General features: G+C 36.5%; 1 protein-coding gene across 4 annotated transcripts in view; it reads right to left on the bottom strand.

The window, feature by feature from the left end:
- Positions 1 to 8,576: 8,576 nt before the first annotated feature.
- Positions 8,577 to 21,518, bottom strand: part of WAPL (WAPL cohesin release factor) — a 58,899-nt gene continuing 45,957 nt past the window's right edge. For all 4 annotated transcript variants that reach the window (XM_031602452.2, XM_090144794.1, XM_031602454.2 and 1 more), the window contains 10 exons: positions 17,994 to 18,105; positions 17,002 to 17,099; positions 15,467 to 15,543; positions 13,893 to 14,068; positions 13,500 to 13,615; positions 12,662 to 12,823; positions 11,288 to 11,495; positions 10,403 to 10,491; positions 9,266 to 9,361; positions 8,577 to 8,892 (listed from right to left, as the gene is read on the bottom strand). In XM_031602452.2, coding sequence (XP_031458312.1) covers positions 8,827 to 8,892; positions 9,266 to 9,361; positions 10,403 to 10,491; positions 11,288 to 11,495; positions 12,662 to 12,823; positions 13,500 to 13,615; positions 13,893 to 14,068; positions 15,467 to 15,543; positions 17,002 to 17,099; positions 17,994 to 18,105 — 1,200 coding nt within the window. In that variant the 3' untranslated portion in view covers positions 8,577 to 8,826. The remainder of the gene's footprint in view (positions 8,893 to 9,265; positions 9,362 to 10,402; positions 10,492 to 11,287; positions 11,496 to 12,661; positions 12,824 to 13,499; positions 13,616 to 13,892; positions 14,069 to 15,466; positions 15,544 to 17,001; positions 17,100 to 17,993; positions 18,106 to 21,518) is intronic.

Here is a 21,518-nt window from a genome sequence, read left to right as displayed (position 1 = left end):
TGGGTTATGTTCAAAGCAAGCCAACAGAACAGATGCATACTGTGAAATGGAGATGGCTTCTTTCTATTTGCCTCCTCAATAATGCCTACTGTTTTACTTGCCTTTTTGCCATATGCTGAAATTCAGTAGTCTGAGATGTTTTCTGCTGCTGGATACAGATAATTTACTAACTTCATGCAGCTGTTTTTCCTCACGTGCATTGCTTTATCAGGCTGGCAAGCTCAAGTAAATAACCTCTCATTTTCTTCTACTGCTCTTTGGTATTCTGCAGGCTGAATAGTGCTGGTCCTTACTGTAATGTGCAAATTCAGGATTGATCACTTGCATATGCTTAGCATTTCTGGGTAACTGGCACTTGAAATAGGGACCATTAACCAAGTGCTGTGAAGAGGTCTGGACCTTAAACTGATGGAAGGTAGAATCTGTGTTCTGATACAGAAGCCACTGTAGAAGAGTCATTTCAGGATGGGAACAAGATGGAGTATTTTGTTGGTGTTGCTTTTTCATCTCTCCTGGAATAAAGAGATAATAAAAGTTCATTCCTTGAGCTGAAAAACAGCTCTCAGGAACTTCTGCCAAACAAAACTTTCCTCTTGTAAAATCTTTAAGTGATTATATTGAAAACAGATGATAGAAAAGGTAGAGAGGGTGATTCGTAAACAGATTTCTTAGCTGTGTGTCATAATTTCCAACAACAACCAATTCTAAAACAGCAAAGTTGTTTGCCTGGAAAGCACTTGGTAGACCAGGCCCAGTCTAGTTCTAGAGTCTGCCACATTAATAAAGGTACACTACGTACCACCAAATTAAGGCAGAATATCAACTTTAACTGTATCTTGGTAAATTCTCAGTGCTGGAACCAAGTTGTTTGTGGTGCAGTAGTGTATGCAGTCTTCATGGCAGCTGTATGTAGTTGGTACATTTTGCACTACACAGAGATAGCAACAGATCCCTAGACAGCATGATACACTACTGGAAATGCATTCAGAAAGGAAGACTGTCCTCCACCTGTGCAGTATGGGAAATCAAACCACCTACTCATAAAGTCCATGCGTAATCTCATATATTAAAGCAGTTAAGTGAAATCTGGTCGTGGAACTCCTTTGGGTCTTTTGGTTGCATGATTTCTAACGCGCAGTGTTTCTTTGCTAGATATGGGACAGAATACATTCCCATGGTGCTGAATTAACTCCTCTCCCTGGAATGATACAAGCAATAGCTCAGCAACTGAGGTTAAGGAGGGATTCTCCTTAATGAAAATCTGAATGCAAACAAGAAGTATCAGGTAAAATTATAGTTGTGGTATGCTTAAGCTTTTTATAAGCATCTTAACTAGATGACAACAATAGAAACATACATCCATTCTATCTTCTTTGGAGGAACATAAAAACTGATTTAGTTATCTCAAAAGATAAATTTACAGCCTTCAATTGGATACATAGTAGATTAGAAAATTGTTGTGAAGCACAATTTTGTCCTAGCAGTTTTAATTGATGCTCTACAGGAATGCATAAATGACATAAGAAGTCCTGTATAAAATACTGGGATTTATCTCACAATTGAAATCATACTTGAAGAACCATTATAGCCTAAACATAATGAGGAAACAAATTTTTATGATTATCTGGGATAGAATTGTTAAAAAATTAATTTTTCAAAATTCTTAATAACAATCTCATTGTATTCTAAAGGATCACAAATTAAAAAAGGGATTTTGCAAGATGGAAGCTCTGGTTTAAAATCAGCTGTATAATATGACTATGTGCAGCAAATTCCAAACTGATTTTTCCAGTAGAAGATGCTTGGTTTAAACAACAGGTTTTCAAATCAGGTAAGGAACACCACAAACAATAAATGTATCACTTCTGTTTAGTTACAGCACTCAATTGCTGCTGCTGGAGCATAATTCCAATGTAGCTCCTCAACCTAGACAAACAAGATGGCATTTTTACGTAGGCTGCTCCAAAAGCAATGCCTCCTATTTTGTTATGTTGGCCCACAATGTCAGAGGTGAAGGATGTTGGTATGGCAGTAGATGTTGAACCTCCCACCAACATTCCATTATGTCTTGTTGCCATGCGACAGATGGCAGCAGAGGGGCAGTCTGAAAAATGGCATCTGACATGGAAGCGTGTATGAAACAGAAGTATGGAACTGAACTTCTCTCTGTGAAAAAGACCGTACCCATTGACATTCTGCAATGCTTGCTGAACATTTATGGAGACCAAACAGAGGGTGGTGTGTTCCAGCAGTGGCAACAGCAACATGAAAGACAAGCCACAGTCCTGATGGTCATGCACAGCCATCACACCATGAAATGAGGAGCGTTTTGATCAGCTCATCCATGCAAACTGGCATATTATGACCAGGTAAGTGTGTAAGGAACTGAGTACTCGCTTCAATGCACTGAAAACACAAAGCACACTGTATGCAATTTGTCAGGTACTACTGAACAAATATGAGGTTGAATGTGACAGCTTCCTAGATCACATCATTACCAGTGATGAGACATCAAACAGCGTTACTGTCCTCTTTGTAGCTGTTACAGTTTCCATGGAAATAAATAGGAGGCATTACTTTCAGAGCAACCTACTTAATTGGATAAGCTAGCTTAATCTGCTCTAAAATTCCTTGTTGAAATAAAACTTTGATATTTGAGCCAGAAAAATGACACTTGATTCTACACAAGTTTATATACTACATTACTAAGCTTGTTAAGCTTGAGGCTCAGTAACCTGCAGATCAACCTTTTGAAGCTGAATTTACACCTGAGAATAAATCTGTGACACAAAGTAATTTGACTGCAAGTTTTCCCTTATGGTTTGTACTTAAATTTCATTCAGATACAATCTATAAATTAAACAGCAGACTAGAAAACAATGCAGGCTGGATATTTTAAAAGCTTTTTACCTCAGAAATGTTATCAAGAGCCAAACTTGTGGGACAGTAGGCCAAAAACACATCCATGAAACAAAAATGAAGATCTAAAACTTTGGGAACATTCCCAAATTAATTAATTAATGTACATATCTTTTGAATGAACTCATTTGATACAAAAGCGAATTCCCTTCTCACTCGAACTTCTGCAGAAATGCCCTTCAGTTTCATTTTCAGGCATTAGTTCTGCTAGATACCAGTAACAGCAGAAAAGCAAAATATATATAGAAAGATGTGTGGTGTGTCTATACACATATGTACATTCCAGTGTATTTTTCATCAAGGCTTGCTCAGCCTCCTAATTCAGACTACTTAGACTGCATAGCAGGCTTTCTATTAACTGAATACAGTACTGTAATGAGGAAGGAACCCAAACAGCAGTAATTGGCTCCAGGACTGACAAGTCCTTCCTGCATCTAACAGGCTAGCTGATTACATTTTCTTGTCTATCACTGGCTGGAAAAAAAGTATACTATTTTATGCATCTGTGGGGTTTTCCCCTTCAAATAACAGCCATTGTTACTTTATTCTTTTGATTTCTATTGGATTGATTGAACATCAGTGAAGTTGAAGAAGAAAATCCAAGTTCTGAATCTCTTGAAGAAATCTGCTTTGGGTCTTTAATAGAGATATTTATCCAAGTGGTAGCTCCACAAGTAAACATGAACTATTTGGTGCACTTCTGGCTCAAACCTTTTTCCTAGTACAGCATCCTCTTTCTCACTGTCTTTATTCATTTTTTTTCAGAGTGAAGACATTCAATTCTTTTAAAAGTGACAGAGCTAGAAAGTTCTAGAAAAAGAACAAGAACACATGAACTCACTCACCTGACCAGTACTGTACAGCTGTATTAGGACACAATCACAGGGTCAGCTTTGCAGATGAAATGAGAATCGTTCCATGCTCCAGGTTATACCCTACCTCCTCACTTTGAAAAAAATTAAATATAGAGACAACTAAATCTTATAACACAGAATATTGATAAATAATTCCCACATTGAACAGCAAATCTAAATAAAACTCCTTGTAGTTCTTTCATTTACTTCAAAAATAAAGCAGCCATCAATGCCACATCACCAATTGTTACACTGCAAAAGCTTACTATTAACATTCATCCAGCACTGAATCTTCTTAGTATCTTCAGATCACTTCAGAAATCAAAATTTTAAGACTACGTAGTGAGCATAAATGGCATTACGTACTGTTGTGTAAACACCACTCTTTTATTTCTTAGTAATCTAGCTTTCAAGAGCACATTTCAAGAAATTCTTTGGTCTTTGCTTCCAAGTAGATGAAATATGAATTCAACATGTAATGGGGGTAGGGAGGTTTAGGACACAATTTGGACAAAAGAAGTTGAAAGATATTAACACATCTTTCTTCCAAATTTAAGGCATTTTCTCTACTACAGTTCTTTCCTCCCATTGAGCCTGTTGTTTCCAGGACACCTTACAACATCCTCTGCATCCCCAGGTAATGCTCACTGTCCCAGACAGGTATCATACCAAGCTTGGCAGCCTGAAACTTAACCTACAGCAGTAACTCAAGGTCACTTTTCACAGCTGGAATTCAGATCGCTGTGGCATTAGTAAATTAATCTACCTTTGGATAAGGACTTAAAGCAGTTTTTGCATTATTTATACTGGTTTCACTTTTACTTACAGTAAGACTATCTACACCTACTGATGCTGCTCATGTCTTAATAAACCACAGTTTCCTTGGAGAGGGGACCTGCAGGACAGGAAAAACAGAATGTGTGAATGGCTTCTGTTCCATGTAGCTAAAAGAAACCCATAGTGGCTTTTATCCAAAAGCGAAACAAAATATCACACAGAAAGGAGAAGCAACAAAAATTACATTGTCCTGGTTTTGAAAACATTTAGCATGTAGATTCAGGGCAAATTCCAGACTCATCATCTTTAAAAACAAAGCAATTCGTAAGTTTTTCAAGTCTTATCTTGTAAGGAAAACCCTGATGCAGAAGAATGGCAGCAACTTAAATTCCTTTATCTTCTGAAGTCAAGTACACGTTTTTGATTTCCTTGCTGCTTGCATAAGGAAAGCATGTTGAAGAGAAAAGCAACCAACCAACCCACCCTCCAATGAAAAAGGCACATGGGTTTGCCTGTTAACAGTCCCACTGACTAATTAAGTTTTGACTTGTGTACTCAAAGAAGTGATTAGTGATGTCCAGAAAGAGAAAATGAGGGAAGACACAATACTTGTTGGAGCATCTGATACCAAAAATATCTGTATCAATTCATTGAAGTATTTGAGAATAAAACATCACCAATGGCAAAAAAGCCTGTTAGATAGCCTATGGCACGTCCCACCATCGTTTGTCTGCGTAGAAGCAGCCATAAAGCAACAACACAGCTCTGTAGAACCACAGCATTCCAGCTGTGCATTTGGTACAGGTGCTCAGCTCAAGAACAAGAACAAAGCTTTTATACCTTTGTGATCACTGTCCAATCTTCTAATTAGAACCAATCTGCTGCCAGCACAAAACCAACTCCATTAGGCCAGCTTGAGAAATTACCCCCAGCACTATAACTTGCTTTTACATTAAGCTTACTATAAATCAGTGCTGTACAGATCATGCCAGCCTTAGTTATTATGCAGAGATCATGCATTTTACAACAGTCTTTTACAAAGCAAAATAATCTATGTGAACAGATTACTCCCAAAACTATAGAAACTTCAGCCGATGTCTTCTCAGAGCACCCACATATGATGTCTCCATTACATACCCATGACAAAACCTAGAGGAAGTATTTATTTCACTAGAGGTTACATTATTTTTTTTAACACTTGCCTACATAAAGCTGTATCTAACATTAACAGTGCCACATCTAGTAACATCCTGTTCCAGATCTCAACCTCCAGCAGGATTCCTTTACAGCACAGAAAAAGTTCCATTATGCTGATGCTCATTAACAGTGGCAATGAGATGACAAATTTAAGTTGTCTTTACTACAGCTCATGACTTTCTGCATATTGTTCTTGTATCTGCTTGGATCAGTTAAGAAAAATCCATAGAAAAAGTTCCATCCTGAGCAAATTAAAGCATCGTTCATATTGATGTACAGCTCTCAATTTAACTTTTTTCCTGCTGAAGAAAAGAGCCATTTACATCCTTCATAATGTAAAAAGTATCACTACAACAAGACCTGCTTGATTTCTCTGTACATTTTTGTTACTCTAATTACAGCTCTTCAAAACTACCACGTCCCTTCAGCAGAAAGATCAATAGCAACTTGTGTGGAGATCTCCAAAAATGCATCAAGATTCAGTACATCTTCTCCAGAACAGTTCAAGCTCGGTTGGTTCGATAAATCATAGCGTGGGGGTCCAGGCACTGAATTCTGTCATCCCATCACACCAATGTAAAACAGCGCACTCCTCTACTTACTGCACGTTTTTCACTTGACAATTTACCTGATGCTGCCTTCTTTCTGCAGTCACTCAGGGGAGTGCTTTATTACATGTTAAAAGACAAGATATGTATTGAAAGTAGCAATTTTATTTGAGTTAAAATTATTTACAAAAACCCAAAGACATACTTCATGAAACTGGTACAAACTATTTTTCCTGCCGTTGGCTTTTGCTCCAAAGATCACAGCTGAGAAATACTGTATAAAATAAAAATAGGATTGGATTCAGAAAAGTACTCTACTGTTCTAATTTCCAATTGAGATTATTTACACAAATATTTACAATGGAAAAAAAGTTACTTTAAAACTTTAATTTGCAAGTTGGCCTCAAGTACCCTTTAACGCAGAGTTATTTGAGGGTCTAACACACAAAAATGCACTGCAGTTCACAGGGTGATTTCTCCCCCCACCCTCAAAGAAAAAAAAAAAACTGCATTTGTCAGTGCTTGACAATTAGTTACATTTAAAAAAAACTGTTAAACACTGAGGTAAACCAATTCCCAAACAATTACCAGTGTAACAAAGAAAGGTAGTTGTCCCTGATTTCCCCTTCATCACATCTGCATTGTCTCCTGCCATCGCCCCACAGAAGCTCTATAATCATTTTGAAACCCCACTTCAAATGAAAAGGTCTTAAATCAGGAGGATAGGCGGACAAATATTCAATAGTTTCCTCTTGATACAGATGGTTTACATACAGCTTTTGTCTCTCAATACTGAGTTGTTTCGGTTCAGTTTTGTTTTTAAGGAAAGGGAACACAACCTCAAAAACTTTTCTGAGTTACACTGATACGCTAAGTTTTAGAAGGTGATGAGAGAAAACGCAAAAAGTATGACCAACATAGGAATTTAGCCGCTAATCAGTTACTTCCTTACAGAATTCTCAACAATCTGCATTATCAAAAATAGGAAGACATAGAAGGCAGCCACTGTATGTAAAAAATTTACAGCTGGCACTGATACAAAAGCACAAGTTTGTAACTTTATACACGGAGATAACAAGATCTAAAAGCAGGTTAGATTTCCTGTTACTTCCCCCTCATTATACATAGAACTAATATTTTTATGGCTTCAAGTTTTACAAATTCAATGGAATAACATGATTTAACTATCTATACAGGTATTTAAAAATGTGATGAAGCAGATCTCAGAACAGTCTGCAAATATTCAAGACCAGCTTAATAAAAATAATTACCGATTCTGTTGGTCTGAATAACGAGTGCAAGAAAAAAATATTAAAGAAACAAGTAATGTATTTTCTGGGATTTCTTGTTCCATTTAAGTCTTCAAACACAATGCTTTGCTGTGAACTAGACCTCAGACTGAACAAAATCTTAGCTATATCAGCAATTTAAGGCTTTGTGTTGTATGCATTTAAACTTTGACATACTACAGAAGGATGAAATAGAAAGATTATGTCAGCTGGAAACATTAATCCCCATTGGTGTTTTAGCCTCTTCAAAATTCTTCCCCCTACAACATCCAAATTCTTTGTATCAAGCATTATAAAATACATCTTGAGCGCTTCCTCGAAACAAATCTAAACAGCATTTCAAAGTTTTTGCTTATTAGAAGTGTAAACTGCCCTGGGAATGAATAACTTTCCTCCCTCCCCCCACCCCACTCCCCCCTCCTTTTTTTTTTCCTTAAACAGGGCACAATTTTTATTTCTTTTGTGGATAACATACCCTCTCAAATGGCTTTATGTATTTATGGGTTTGCATGCATCTTGGAATTACAAAGTGTTATGGTCTTATCAGTTTACAGTACATGGGCCATGACAGTTTTAGAACTGAGAAATAGTTCAACAACCTAATTTCAATCAAAACAGTATAAAAAATAAACTATCCAATCCTCACCTCTTTGGATTCCAACAAATTTTAAATATAGACAGTAGTTAAAATCACAAAAGTATTTAAAAATTTATATTTTACGATTTTGGAATAATCTAGTAATAAAAAAGCAAGAGCAAATTAAACTCAAATAGGAGCGGTGCTGCTGTCCAGAACTTCTTTATTAGAACATTTGATACCTCAGTAGCTAAGCTGCCTTTGCACCTGGCTGGCATGAAACAGTGGCTCAACAGTAAACAGCAGTTGCACTATCAGCAGCAAGTTTTCCCCTTGAAACTGGTCACGAACAAAGCAAGAAAAAAGATAGGGAGGATAAACCCTGCCAAAAATATTTAAATACTGCACTGCATCATAAACAGCATGGTTTCTTTATTTACTTTCCTCAGAACCTTTTTCCCCTCATTTTTGATAGTTGCAGATTGATGTAGTAACTGTCTTTTAGAAAATGCTGAATGCGTGGTTAAGAGACCAGGTAGCCTTAAAAATCCGAACACGAATGACATAGATGAATGCTCTTGGTATATCCTTCAAGGACTTCTTTCTGACTTCTTTTGTCTAAGGGTAGCTCCAGCATTAGAGTGCTTGCAGCGGAAGTTAAGTATCTAGCAGTGTTCCAAGTATTCAATCACCCTAGAGATGGATTTCTGGCCTGTTGTTCCAACAGCACACTGGAAAACGTGACAGAAGACAAAGTAAGCATTTATATGGTACCACTTGAAAACATTTTAGGGCTATGTTTGTTTCAGAATTTTAGGACTTAGACTCAGTAAAAACAATTAGGTTCAGAAAGAGGACCCAAACGTTTTCCTGATTAGTAACATTCAAGTGGAATAAAAGCAGCTCCTAATTAGTACAACAAACAAATAAATAAAAGACATAGAAACAGGTCTTCAATATTTGCATACAAAGAAAACGACCCCAAGCTCTTCTAAAGCCCACTGAAATGTCGTAAAAGCTTCTAAAAATGTATGGGCTCTTATAGCAGATGACAAACCTACAAAAAATCTCTATTTTCATAAATTTAAAGTATGTATTACTTACGGTAAGATTCATAAAACTGAGAAATTTTTTGAGCATTTCAGTCATTATTGAGAAATCTCCTTCAGGTAAGTATTCCCTCACAGTAGTCACGTTGATCTAGGAAAAATATAACTAGTTTAAATTGGGAAATATTTTTCCAACACTGAGAGCCACGTTACTCCGTATGTGAGAAGCAGCAAGACGAATGTATATATAGCATAATTAAGATGGCACTTTGCTATCATCTCTGTGATTCAAGGCTCTCAAGGCTCTTTATGTTTACGGTGTTTATTTCTAGGATACAATAATTCCTGCAATCTTTTCTCAATTAAAGATTATTACCATCAAAGCTACCCGTGGCCTAACAAGGTTACCAAGAACTGAAACAAAAAAAAGTGGCTGGGTTATTCTCCTGACATACAGAGAAAATCCCTTTACAATTAATTAGTTAAATAATTCCCAACACTTAACATCAGTATGACTCTACACACTAAGATTACATAGAGGTAATCAAGAAGCAAGTAAAATTTACAGAATAGCATGCTGAAGAACATTTCTAGCATCCCATAAATTGAAGCTATCTGGTAGGCAGGTTTGAACCTCAATTTCATTTCAACATGTATCTGACACCAGAGTTTGAAGTTTTCAGTCGCTTAATACTTAAGCATTAACTTCAACTTTCTATATGTATTTCCAGTCTGAAACAAACACCTTCAGCTTTTGTGGACCTACACGGCTTCATACAACTTCACTGGAAATAAAAATCAGACCAGGATGAAAAAACCTAACAAGACGACATTAACTTGCTTAGTGAAATTACTGAAAAACAAAGCAAGCTTTCATAGTTAGAAAAATTGCAGGCAAGCCAATTTGCTTTTCCAAAGCTCATTTGTGGTCTAAGACTAACAACAAATGAGAGAGAGGTACAAAAGATTAAATACTCAAATCCAGTCTCCTTTGATAAACATACTGATGCTCAGAAGATTTGTTTTGGATTGAATACCTCTGGCAACTTTCCACAGAACTATATACATCAATGTAGCTGAATAAATGTACTAGCTGAACCCTAATTCAATGAATCCGTTTTAGTAATGCAAATTATTACTTCATTAAAAAATCTACTGGAGTTAAGAGTGAGTTATTGACTTATTCCCTTACTGGACTCTCTTGGCAGAGACAGCCTAGAAGCAATGCTGTGTATGAGGCCACAATGCAGTCTTCCATGTGCTTCCCAGCATGCTGAAGAGCTGTAAAAAGAGACAAGCCGGTGTATTGTATCCTCTAAGCAGCTGGTATCTTTTACTGCTTTAAATACAATCTTTCATTATCACTTTCCAGAATTCTACTTTCTCAAACAAAATGACTTTTTGCTCTCAGACTACAACAGCAAGAATCAAACTCCTTACTACCTAACTTAGCAACACACACTCTTCTACAGAAAAACAGCACTCATTCCCTTTCAATTCATTACACTGTACAGTACTTTTATTATTGCAATGCACAAACGGTATGTTTAACACAACAAAATACAATTATGCTTCCTGTAATGCTATAAGCCAATAAGATTTCTACAAAGAAAAAGATTTTTGTATTATGGATAACAGATATAACGCTTTTTAATGGCCCAGCATTTCTGGAGGGGGAGCCACAAATAGCAGTGAAGAAAGGAGGAAACGTACAAAGCAAGGCTGAAGAATTAGATACCATTCTACCAGAACAACCCAGAAAGAAACCTTCTAAATGGCATTCTTACGCAGAACGTCTCAAAAATACCACCAACCCACAGGGTTTTTTTTTTGTTTTGTTTCTGTTGTTTTAAAAAAGGGCCTGACAGAAGGTTCTATGAAGTAACAAGTAGCATCGTTTTCCCTATTTCTCATGCTTCATCTCTCAGCTGCTCCCACTCATGCTCTAGTTTCACGAGAGAATATGCTGAAATCTCAACCCAGTGGACCGCAGATAGGAAGTAGAAGACAAATTAGGAATTTATGCCAAAACAGAGTTCCTTACCATTTCTGAGCTCATCAAAACTCTAAAACATACCTTTATTAAGATCAAGTTCTTCATCATCTTCTTCCTTCTTATCTTTCTCTTCAGTACTATCTGACTTTTCTGTGGAGACCCACTGTATCTCCCCACTTGTTTCTTGCCACTCTCCACTCTTATCATGCTGAGCAGTAGGAGCTTCTTTAATCAGTTTATCTGTCTGGCTCTCAGCCAGCTGTGCTGCTCTCTCACGCTCAAGAAATAGCTGATGGGGAAAATTTCAGAAGAATTTCTATCATAAATTAAACCCTAAACACATTGAATTAACTTGAAAGTTTCTTTCCCCTTCACAATTCACCCCTCTAATACAGTTAGCCTTCAACACTATTCTTTGCAATAGCCTTTTATTCTTCAAAGGATAATCTGATTTATCACACTAATGCTGTGCTCTGCAGAAAAGACTTCCCACCCTCCCCAGCGTTGAACCAATTGCCAGGCTTGTCTTGGCTGCCATAAATGCTTAATCATATTCTTTGAGACGCAGCTTGAAGACTAAAAATTGCCAGATATGTAAAAAGCAGGAATTTTAAAGTAATATAATATGACTCGAGCCATTTTAAGATGAATGTAACTCAAGGTGTTCTCATACTTTGCACTTACATCTTGTGAACTACTTCCCACACCATATAACCATCAATTCTAAATATGACTTTGCAGAGCTGCGTACATTAAGATATTTAATATTAATATTTTGATTATTGATCTTTTTTGTCTGTTGCTGGGCAGTTATTTCACCTAATTAAATGGAACAACTGCTAACAGCATCTATAAACTTATCTCCATTTGGTAAAAAGGTTGTAAATCAAAATTCTTATTTCCTTTTATTTTAGTTAGCAGATTGGAACTTATTCACACTGGTTGATTTCTATTTTAACAAGTTAGTCAATACAACATTTAAGAATGCTGTTTCACATCCATGTTTGTTACATTCATATTTATTGCTCTTATTAAAAAAAAATGATATAGCATGATTTTTAAAAATGGCCTGAAACTCCCTTAAAGATAGCACTTAGAAAAATCTAAGGTAGCAAAGTAGGTAACGTAAGTAACGTACAGTTTTTACAGCTGTTTAAAAGCACAATAAGAAATAAACCCTATAGGAACAAGAAAGAGCAGCGTAACAGAGCAGCTTCTGGATGTCCATAGAAAACACCACCATCTTTTACCAAGAAAGCTGTTTCTGCTAAGGATAGTACTGAAAAATCCAAGTTGTGAGCAGCACCCCTCTTCTCCTCTATGCTGTTTAACATTCTCAGAATGCTTAACAGAATAAAATTCTGGCAAAATTCTTCACTGCTCAGTTCTTCCTCCTAACTTGAATTTTTGATACTAAAAATTACAGGAAAAACACATTTTTGGGTCATTTCTTACCTGCACTAAAGCCTGAACAGCATCAATCTGTCCAGTTATCTTTAGGCTATCATCTCCTTCTCCCGAACAGAATGAGTCAAAAGAACACGATGTTTCCATATTGACAAGACAGTGCCTGTTCCGAGCACTGTATTCTACTAGATTGATCAGCAGACCCAGTCCCTGAAAGAATTGTATAGTCACACATGAAATAAAATCTAGCAGAATGTCCATTCAGATAAATGTCTTCTTTATGTCTTACTAGCACACCTTTATAAAACAGTTTGATAAATAGAGGGATCAGGATTTAGAGAAACACGAGGCAAAAATAAGAATCATGCACACAAGTTGCAGATCTTCCAATTCTGAACCATAATCATTCTACAGTTCTTAAAGGTGAAATCGTATTTTCTTGCTTAAGGATTCAGGTGTCTAACTTTCAGCTTCTATTCTTAAAAGGTCCTTCACATACACAGTTTCAGTGTTATTATTTAGGACACACAGACCTACTTTATGCATGCTGAGGTAAATCAGACAAATTTGTATCCATAAAAATAACTAGCATAGTGTTCTGAAAATTGAAAAGACGTTTGAAAATGAGATAATACACAAACTTATTAACCTAGATCTCCCAATTCATCTACTTTCCCTATAAAACACATAGAAAATGGTTACGGCTCAATCATCAAATCCTTCAGCAGTTTTTCCCTGGACTTTACAGGAACCTTCTGTAAGAACCTCACTAAGTATACTGTCAATGGAGACTGCACAGCCAGCACCTTAATTTGGAACTGGAGCAGTTAAAGGCATACTCAAGCAGCAAACATGTTATGTTAATAAAACAAGCACAAGAGCTTACCAGCACCCGAATATCAAATCTCTGTTCTTGAGGTAGGAACTTTGGAACGTGAAGCACACAATTCATAGCTGTGCCTATCAGGCCATCTTGTTCACCTGTTTTTGTACTACCCCATTCTGTAAACAGAAAGAGTTTCAAGGCTCAATTTTGAAAATACTCATTTTCCATTACTGTGAGCAGATGGATACAACCTTTTGGCCCTCTAGATGAGCTGTACCCTCTTGGCCAAAGCCAAGATCTTGCTAACACTTAATACTTGCAATTACTCATCCCATTCTCAAAAATAAGTAACTTATTACTGTAAAGCAAGCACCTACCATGCATACATAAGAAAAGGGTTTACATTAATATATTATCTGATGCTGTAACAGAATCTGAATTTATTTGCTTTACCATTATCATTTGTTAGGTTGAGCAAGACACCAATGATGGCCCTCATGCAGTCTTCCACTGCTTTACCCACATGGTTAGTTACATTCTGGTGAGGCAGAGGCTTATTGTCTGGCAAACAGATACTGTCTTCAGCACGATTATATCTCTGGATTAATTCCTCACAATGCTGCAATGCTCTGCAAAGAGAAGACGCAGAACAAAATTACCTCAACAACATACAGAATATTTCATCTTATACTTATTTCATCAAGAAAACTACAAATACAGAACTTATGTAGATTTTTTTTTTATTCAAGTGTGCAGGGAGAAATGATTAACTGCACACCTATGAGATCTTTTATAAGCTTAAGTGAAATTGTGAAAATAAAAACCATGAAAGTTTTGTTGCTTAAAGCTTCATCAGCTTGAGATTTCAAGGTCAGAAGTACATTTTTCTTTCCAGCTTCATCACATGGTCTTAAAGGAGGCATCTCTTCTCCCTATAAACAGAGCCTCTCACATCCTCTGACCATTTTGACAGTTATCTAACTGTTCTCTTGTCCTCACAGAGAGCTATCCCTATTCTGTAATAAATAAATGAACAAATAGATTACATTATTTTCCAGTAGGAGAAACCTTTATCTCAGAACAACACTGGACCAGTCACATGCTAAAACAGTCGATTTTTAAAAAAGCAAAACTAACCAGCAGTTTTTCAACCCAGGAAGATCTAGTGTTACGGTGCATTCACTTCTACAGACAAATGTTTAGAAGTCTGTGAATACTTTTAGCTGTCCAAAGACTCAAACTTTTCTGGTTTTAAAGCTTGTTCTGCGAGGGACATAGTTTGGTAGGTGTGGTGGCAATGGGTCGACTAACAGTTGGACTAGATGATCTTAAAGGTAATTTCCAATCTTAATGATTCTATGAGTCTACTGCATTACATTCATTTGACACTGAAGTGACAACATTGATATCAATTACAAACAAAACTAAGATGTCAAAAATGTACATTGGTCAAAACATCTGGCCAGCAATCATGACGTTCTTTTTCCAGTGAAGCCTGCAGGGTTTTCAGCTCAACTTGCATTCTCATGAACCACCAAAGCAGTGCAAGAGGGATGCAATCTCTGCCAATCAACAAAGACTTCATCCCAACTGACAAGTGGCCCAGGGAGTACAGTTCAGCACAGAATTCCTCTGTACTTAGTTACTCTGCCAACTGCCTATTCTGCTTTGTTTCAGTAAACACTTAAGCATAATAAAATACTATAAATAAAAGTAGCTTTCCATCTGCCCTCTTCTGTGTTCATCTTATCTTGGCACTGAAAGAGCTTAATCCAGTTTGCAACTTTAATAGAACCAACAATAACAGCACTACCTGTTGTCAGTACTGAAGAAGTTAGTGACACCCTCATCTTAAATAATTGTAACAACACTTACTTTACCATTACTTAATGAAAAGCAATATATGAGTTAAATATTTTCCCCCTATAATTTTTCTGTTAATATAACATTCATTCATATCACGTTCAGAGGTGTGATAAAATGTTTTCTGTTTTTTTGGTTTTTTTGGTTTTTTTTCAACAACTTACTTAGCTGAGGAGACTATGAGTTGTGAGTCTTTGTATGCTATCAGGTAGCTCTGATTTTCTGGATTATGCACAGTTACCTGAAAATAGGATAAAGTAATATTAAAAATGACATTCTTCTTTTCCCTGAAAGCAATATTCCCTTCCATCACTACCCCAGTTTATTTAGTTCCATGTTTCGTGGTTATTATCCAGCATAAATTTCCACTTACCAACATGTTGGTATATTGTACCAGTATTTCCTTGGAGTTTCCAGCTAATAATTAATACCACAAGATCATTACACTGAATATATTCTCAGATACATGGCAGGCAGAAACACTGTGGCAAGATGCTCTGCCATAGCAGAACCCTGATTCCATATCCTGGGATTCTGCAGTCCCAGTGCGTGCATATGGGCATGCACACATGCAAATATTTTGTTATTTAAAACTGAATGTCAGCTCCACTTCTGAGAGCTTATTATGCATCTACAAGTTTTCCCTTGACTCTCCTGACTGACATACAGAATCAATTTACAGAAACAGTAGATGTTCTACTACTTTACTTGCATTGTCTGGTATGCTGATTTTTGTCTTCTTTCCCAAATTCATAAAGACCTCACTATACAAAAGCCATCCTCAAATTCGTATATGGATATTCTGCTACTAAGCAAGCCTCTCTTCTGTGCTTGGCAATTCCATCCATTGAATATAAAACCAGAGATTGAACCTGAAAATTTCTCAAGATTCAAGTAAAGAGACAAGTTCCATAACTTTTAAGTAGCTAAACCTTATATTTGTTCATCTTTCTCAGTTTTTAGCTTACTGTTACAGTAATTTCATGTTGCTATTTTAGCAAGGAAAAAGCCACAGTAGCTAACTGCCCTCAGATTTAAGGTTGCTGACCTGTACTTTGAACCTTCGTGTCATTTTCTGATGTGCAAAGGAGTAATTCTGAAACATCACAACACTTATGTTTGCCTACCATGTCACAAATGACAGTTCTTGTCAATTAAGCTCTACAGAATTATTTTAATTCTATTCAGAACTTTCACTGAAAAACATTTACTATCTCAATATCCATGATCAACTCACTACATGATTAGTTATCTTCTAGGCAGTTAGCTCATGTCTGAATGCAGTAATCCTTGTAATATACATCAGTTTGTTACTCTTAAGAAAACACAATTATGATGTGGTATTACTAGACACTCTATAAATGCAAACTCATGCCAAGAAAACAATAACCATGAACAGCAAGTTTTAATTTCTTAAGGAACTTCAGAAAAAGCATCCAATTACATTCAGCTATTCTTAACAACAGTACATTTGCAATACCCACTATTGTATTTTTATAAAGAATGATACAATTTTCAACAAGCAATCCAGGAACACTGATAAACATTCCAACATTTCTGTTAATAGTCTTCTTTTATTAAAAAACAACAACAACAACAACAACAAAAAACAAACAGAAAAGCCTTATATTGTTACTGCAATTCTAATAATATATTGCTAAGTGTTTGTCAGGAATGCAATGCATTTACTCATACTTACACTTTCTAAGACCCGTAAACATCTTTCTGCACCCCACAGGGAAGCAACTAATTTCTCTTCATTTTCATCACTGCTAAGGTGATCCACACATTCTTTAACTAAAGAAAAAAAAAAAAAGATTTTCCACTATTGAGATGAAGTCTTCAAAAGCTATGCATAAGAATTACCCAAATATTACTAATTTTAAGGGTTTATTAACTATTCAGGGAGTTGTCATCAATCTTGTGTTAAGCTTTACAAAACTGTAATACTAAGAAACAACCCTGAAGATGTTATCAGCATTTCAAAATTTCATATTTCCAGGTATATTTTATTTTCTAATGACAAAGATGATGTAATACAGCACAGGATTATGTTTCTTAACCATAAATATGCCTACAACCTCTTAAAAATGCACTGTTCTGTAGAAGAGGGGAAGAAAAAAATACAACACAAATGTTCTCTCTACACTTCACAAGGGTGAAGCCTTGGGCAAGCTGAGTGCTCTTCTCTTCAACCCTTCCTTTGTCACCCCTGTGCTCACTTAAAACCAAAATGCTCAGGAATTCATTTTTTAGAAGTCCACTTTCCTGTCCTTCAGTAAGAACAACCAGAACTCAAAACCAAACCGTAGCAAAAAACCACGCGTTACCAGGCCCAAAAACAATGCTATAAAACAATGCTATAAAACCATGAGGCAGATATGACAATATTTACACTGGAGTAAGTATGTTGCACACAGACGATGCATGTAACAATTATCTGTACCCTAAACTTAATCCATTTTTAGTCTTACACTGCAGACATTATCCACATTCTGTTTAACCTTAAAGCTACTTTCAATCCCGCAAAGAAGAGATTAAAGCCATTAATGCTTTGCAATAACATGACACAGAATTGGGTATTTTTAGAATTGACTTTTCCAAATTCTTAACAACAGCAAACGGATATTAAGAAAAGCAAACATCTTTTACTAATTTTCCCTCACCACCAAAGCAGAATCACCAGCGTACCTTTATCTACAATATGATCAAGACCACCTAGGAGTCGCAGTTCTTCTTTAAACCAGTCCCCAGCTCGCTTTGAGGTGAGAGACAGTAAAGTCTCCATTGCCAGATGCCCGGTCTGAAAGAGTCACATTCCAGAATTAGTGAAATCATCACATGCAGCTGTAGCCAATATAGCAGATCATATAAATACACTTCATAGAAAAGCCATTTAAGCGAAGTTAAAGGTTCTGAGCAGAAAAACCACCAGAGGGAGCAAGAACAGGCAGAAAGGGGTTCTCTTTTTATTTTTTTAAAAGGACTTGCTACTGATGAAAAAAGATGTCTTTGCATTTCTAGCCAGACAGCAAAAAACCCTGCTTGTTACTTCTGTTATTCCCAGATACCATGCCTTTGCTGCTTGGAGAATTCATTTGTTTCTAATGGAGGCTTTCTGTGTCTATGGTTTTATTTTAGATGTACTGATGACAACAATTAAACTAAAATGTTGAAAAAATTATTTAGTGAATTCTTTTCTCTAGGAGGAACACAGATCTAAATTGAACAACACTGAAGATAACTCTGTTTCCTGCAGACTGCAGTTGAATAGATTAAGGTTGTCACCTTAGTTAATCCTCTGCAAGGTTTTTTAACTGACCTCCCCCCCTTTAATGAAGATATTACTATTTAGGTTGAATTTCTAAAGGCTTCTATGAAGTTACAATAACAAAAGACACTATACACATATTAGACATACACATATGTATGTATAAGATGTACACTTACAAAGAACCATATCAACTTCTCTAATCTCCAAAAAAGAAAAAGAAAAAAAAAACACACAGGTAAATCTGGGCTACTACACACCTAATCATTTCATGTGCCACAAATTCAACCATGAACACCTAGAGAAAAAACTGTAAGTCTTCCTTAAAGTGAACTGAATTTAACTACTTTCAAATTATCTTCCTTCCCTGACATGTCTGATTTGTAACTTCTGAGCAGGGCTGTGCTCACTGAGCTGTGCAGCTCGCTCCAGGACAACACCAGTGCAGGCCTCAGCACTTCCCAGGAATAACAGGACTCACCAGGCTTGAGTAAACCTTGCTATCTTTGAAAGCCAAGTTATTATTTGCATGATTCTTCTCACCAACCATGATAGCTTCAGCTGCTTTCCTTGCTTTCAGAGTAGTGATTTCCAAGGAGAAGCTGAAGATCTACACTGATAAAGAAGAGCTACCACTCAAGTTCTCAGCTGTATTTTTTTTTTTTTTTTTTTTTAGAAGCGACCTCTGCAGCACATGGTCACTGATGACCCTGCAGTTAGTGAGTGCATTGGACAATGTAAATAGATGCATCCTTTGGCCATGAAGGTGTTGAGTGGGGAGAGCACAGGCAGCAGCAAATCTACTATAGGTCATTTCTCACTGAGTCAGCAGCTTCTCAGTTCTCCGTCACAGAGGAAACAACAACAACTGGCCATTACTCCTGCAGCTGTTTCACCACTCAGGTAACAGCCAACTGCCTTATGCCAACAGCCAGAAGGACAAGGATGATTTTCATGTGTGTTTTAACTATTCAAATCTTAACTCCTCCTTTTGAGCAGTCATTTATTCTGTTCAGTTTTACGTATGTTCCCTCACAGTAACACGTCACCAGCTGAAAAGAGAACTCACTCTGGATGATTTAATTACAGTTAAGATCTACCTGCAAGCATCAGATACACTGGGCACTGACTAAAAGCAAACTGCCCTTCTCTAACAGGAAGGCTAAGTTCCTCAGGTTTGAGCTCCTGCTACACCAGAAAAAAAAAAAAAACCAAAAAAACCAGAATAAATTCAATTCACAGATAATTCCTTTTCAGTTTCTGGCTTTCCATTTTTCAATGTTGAGAGCGGTCTGGAAAGCTGAGTCCTCTGCATACATTTATGAGTACTCAAAAATTAGCCCAACCTCATTTCCAGTTGTAGTTACACAAACATTTCTGCATCAAGATACGGGTGGGGCTGTATTGGTCAAATTAGATTCAACAATCTAATTGTAGTTGGTAAAGCACAAACTGCAGCTATCAAAACATCTGTTGCAATCCTTCCGTTTTTCAGTGGTTATATCCAAGTTAGAAAAAGATGCTTTCTGTAACTCAAGAAGATCTGCATTTTTTTGTTAGCATTTTCTGCATGTCTGTCATCTGGTACAAAATGGAGATTACTTATAATATCTCATGACAGAGATTCATTTGAAAATAATCTTCTACACATGAAATTCATTATTGTCTCAACTCACCACTGCTACCATCACAAACTGGCACAGAATCTATTCACATCATTTGGCTTGCAAATATTCTCTAAACACTGTACAGTCTACTTCTAGATGGTGCAGCAGGGAGGGAACCAGTCTCCATCTGTGAGGTACTGCAGCATTTAACACATTTACAACAACAGCTCAATATGATTTGAAAAAATAAAGATGTCTCAGGAAAAAAAAAAGGAATTTTTTAATAATATTTTTCTTTATTCATGGACAATTTTCTTGCAGGACTGAGCTCCTCTTAATATATCCTCTCCCTTTTAAAACTCAGGCCAGCTGAGATTATGAGTATGAGAAAAGTTCAATACAAGACAGTGGCCTGCGCTGCTACATGCTTTAGCAATCACGAACCTGTAAGCAGCTGTTCCATGATTGATAAATGGAGCTGTCTTACATTTTATAATGCAGAAGATCTAGCAGATCGTGCACTATGTGAGTCTTCTCCAGGGTAAGATACTGTTTATACCAATTCCTTGCTAATCATCACCTTGAAAGCACAGTTCGTTCTGCCTCGATATCTTAAGATTGTATCATATCAATTACCAGAGCAAGCTGAAAGCAGAGAAAATCAACCCAAATCTCATTCTGCCTTTGCCAATTCTGAAGGCCAAAAAAATCACCGAGTTCCTTGCCTATATATTTTGTGAGTTTGTAGGAAGTAAGGCTAAAAATCAAATACTGGAACAATTATCATTTGTCAACATAAATCACTTACCAAGGTGAAGAATTATAACAAGATTATCCTTCCTCCCTTAAATCTCCACTCCTCCTAACACTACATAATACTGACTTTTGATATCAATTCAGCTATCTGTTCCACAGCTAGAATTTGGAGTGGGTGATGGGGTGCTAAAAGGACAAAGAAATTCCTAAAACTTAAAGGACAAAAGTAGGTCACTAGAACTACAAAAGAAAATGCCAGTTCATCTTTTAAACTACCATGAAATAGAATACAATCTTAAGGGTACCAACAAGAGTTGAAATGTTTGTTACACAGATGAAGCTCTGGAAAGTTCACTTCATGATCAATAGATTAGAAACTTCTCATCAATGTAGGTGTTAGATGGAAAATAACAAAAACCCAGTAAGAACCTCTGAAACATTAAAGAGCTTATAAGAAGATATTAAGATCATACTAACATCTGTTATACTGAAATAGAGTGAAAACAAGAAAGCATCAGTAATTTGTGCCTCTTTGACCACACATCTAGTCAATTTGTTACCCATTCTTTAAAGATGCTCTTT

This window comes from Phasianus colchicus, chromosome 8 (genome assembly GCF_987193195.1).
Source record: "Phasianus colchicus chromosome 8, bPhaCol1.hap1.1, whole genome shotgun sequence".
Taxonomy (NCBI): domain Eukaryota; kingdom Metazoa; phylum Chordata; class Aves; order Galliformes; family Phasianidae; genus Phasianus; species Phasianus colchicus.
Note: the sequence above shows the minus strand (reverse complement) of the source record. Positions and strands in the feature narration are given on the sequence as shown.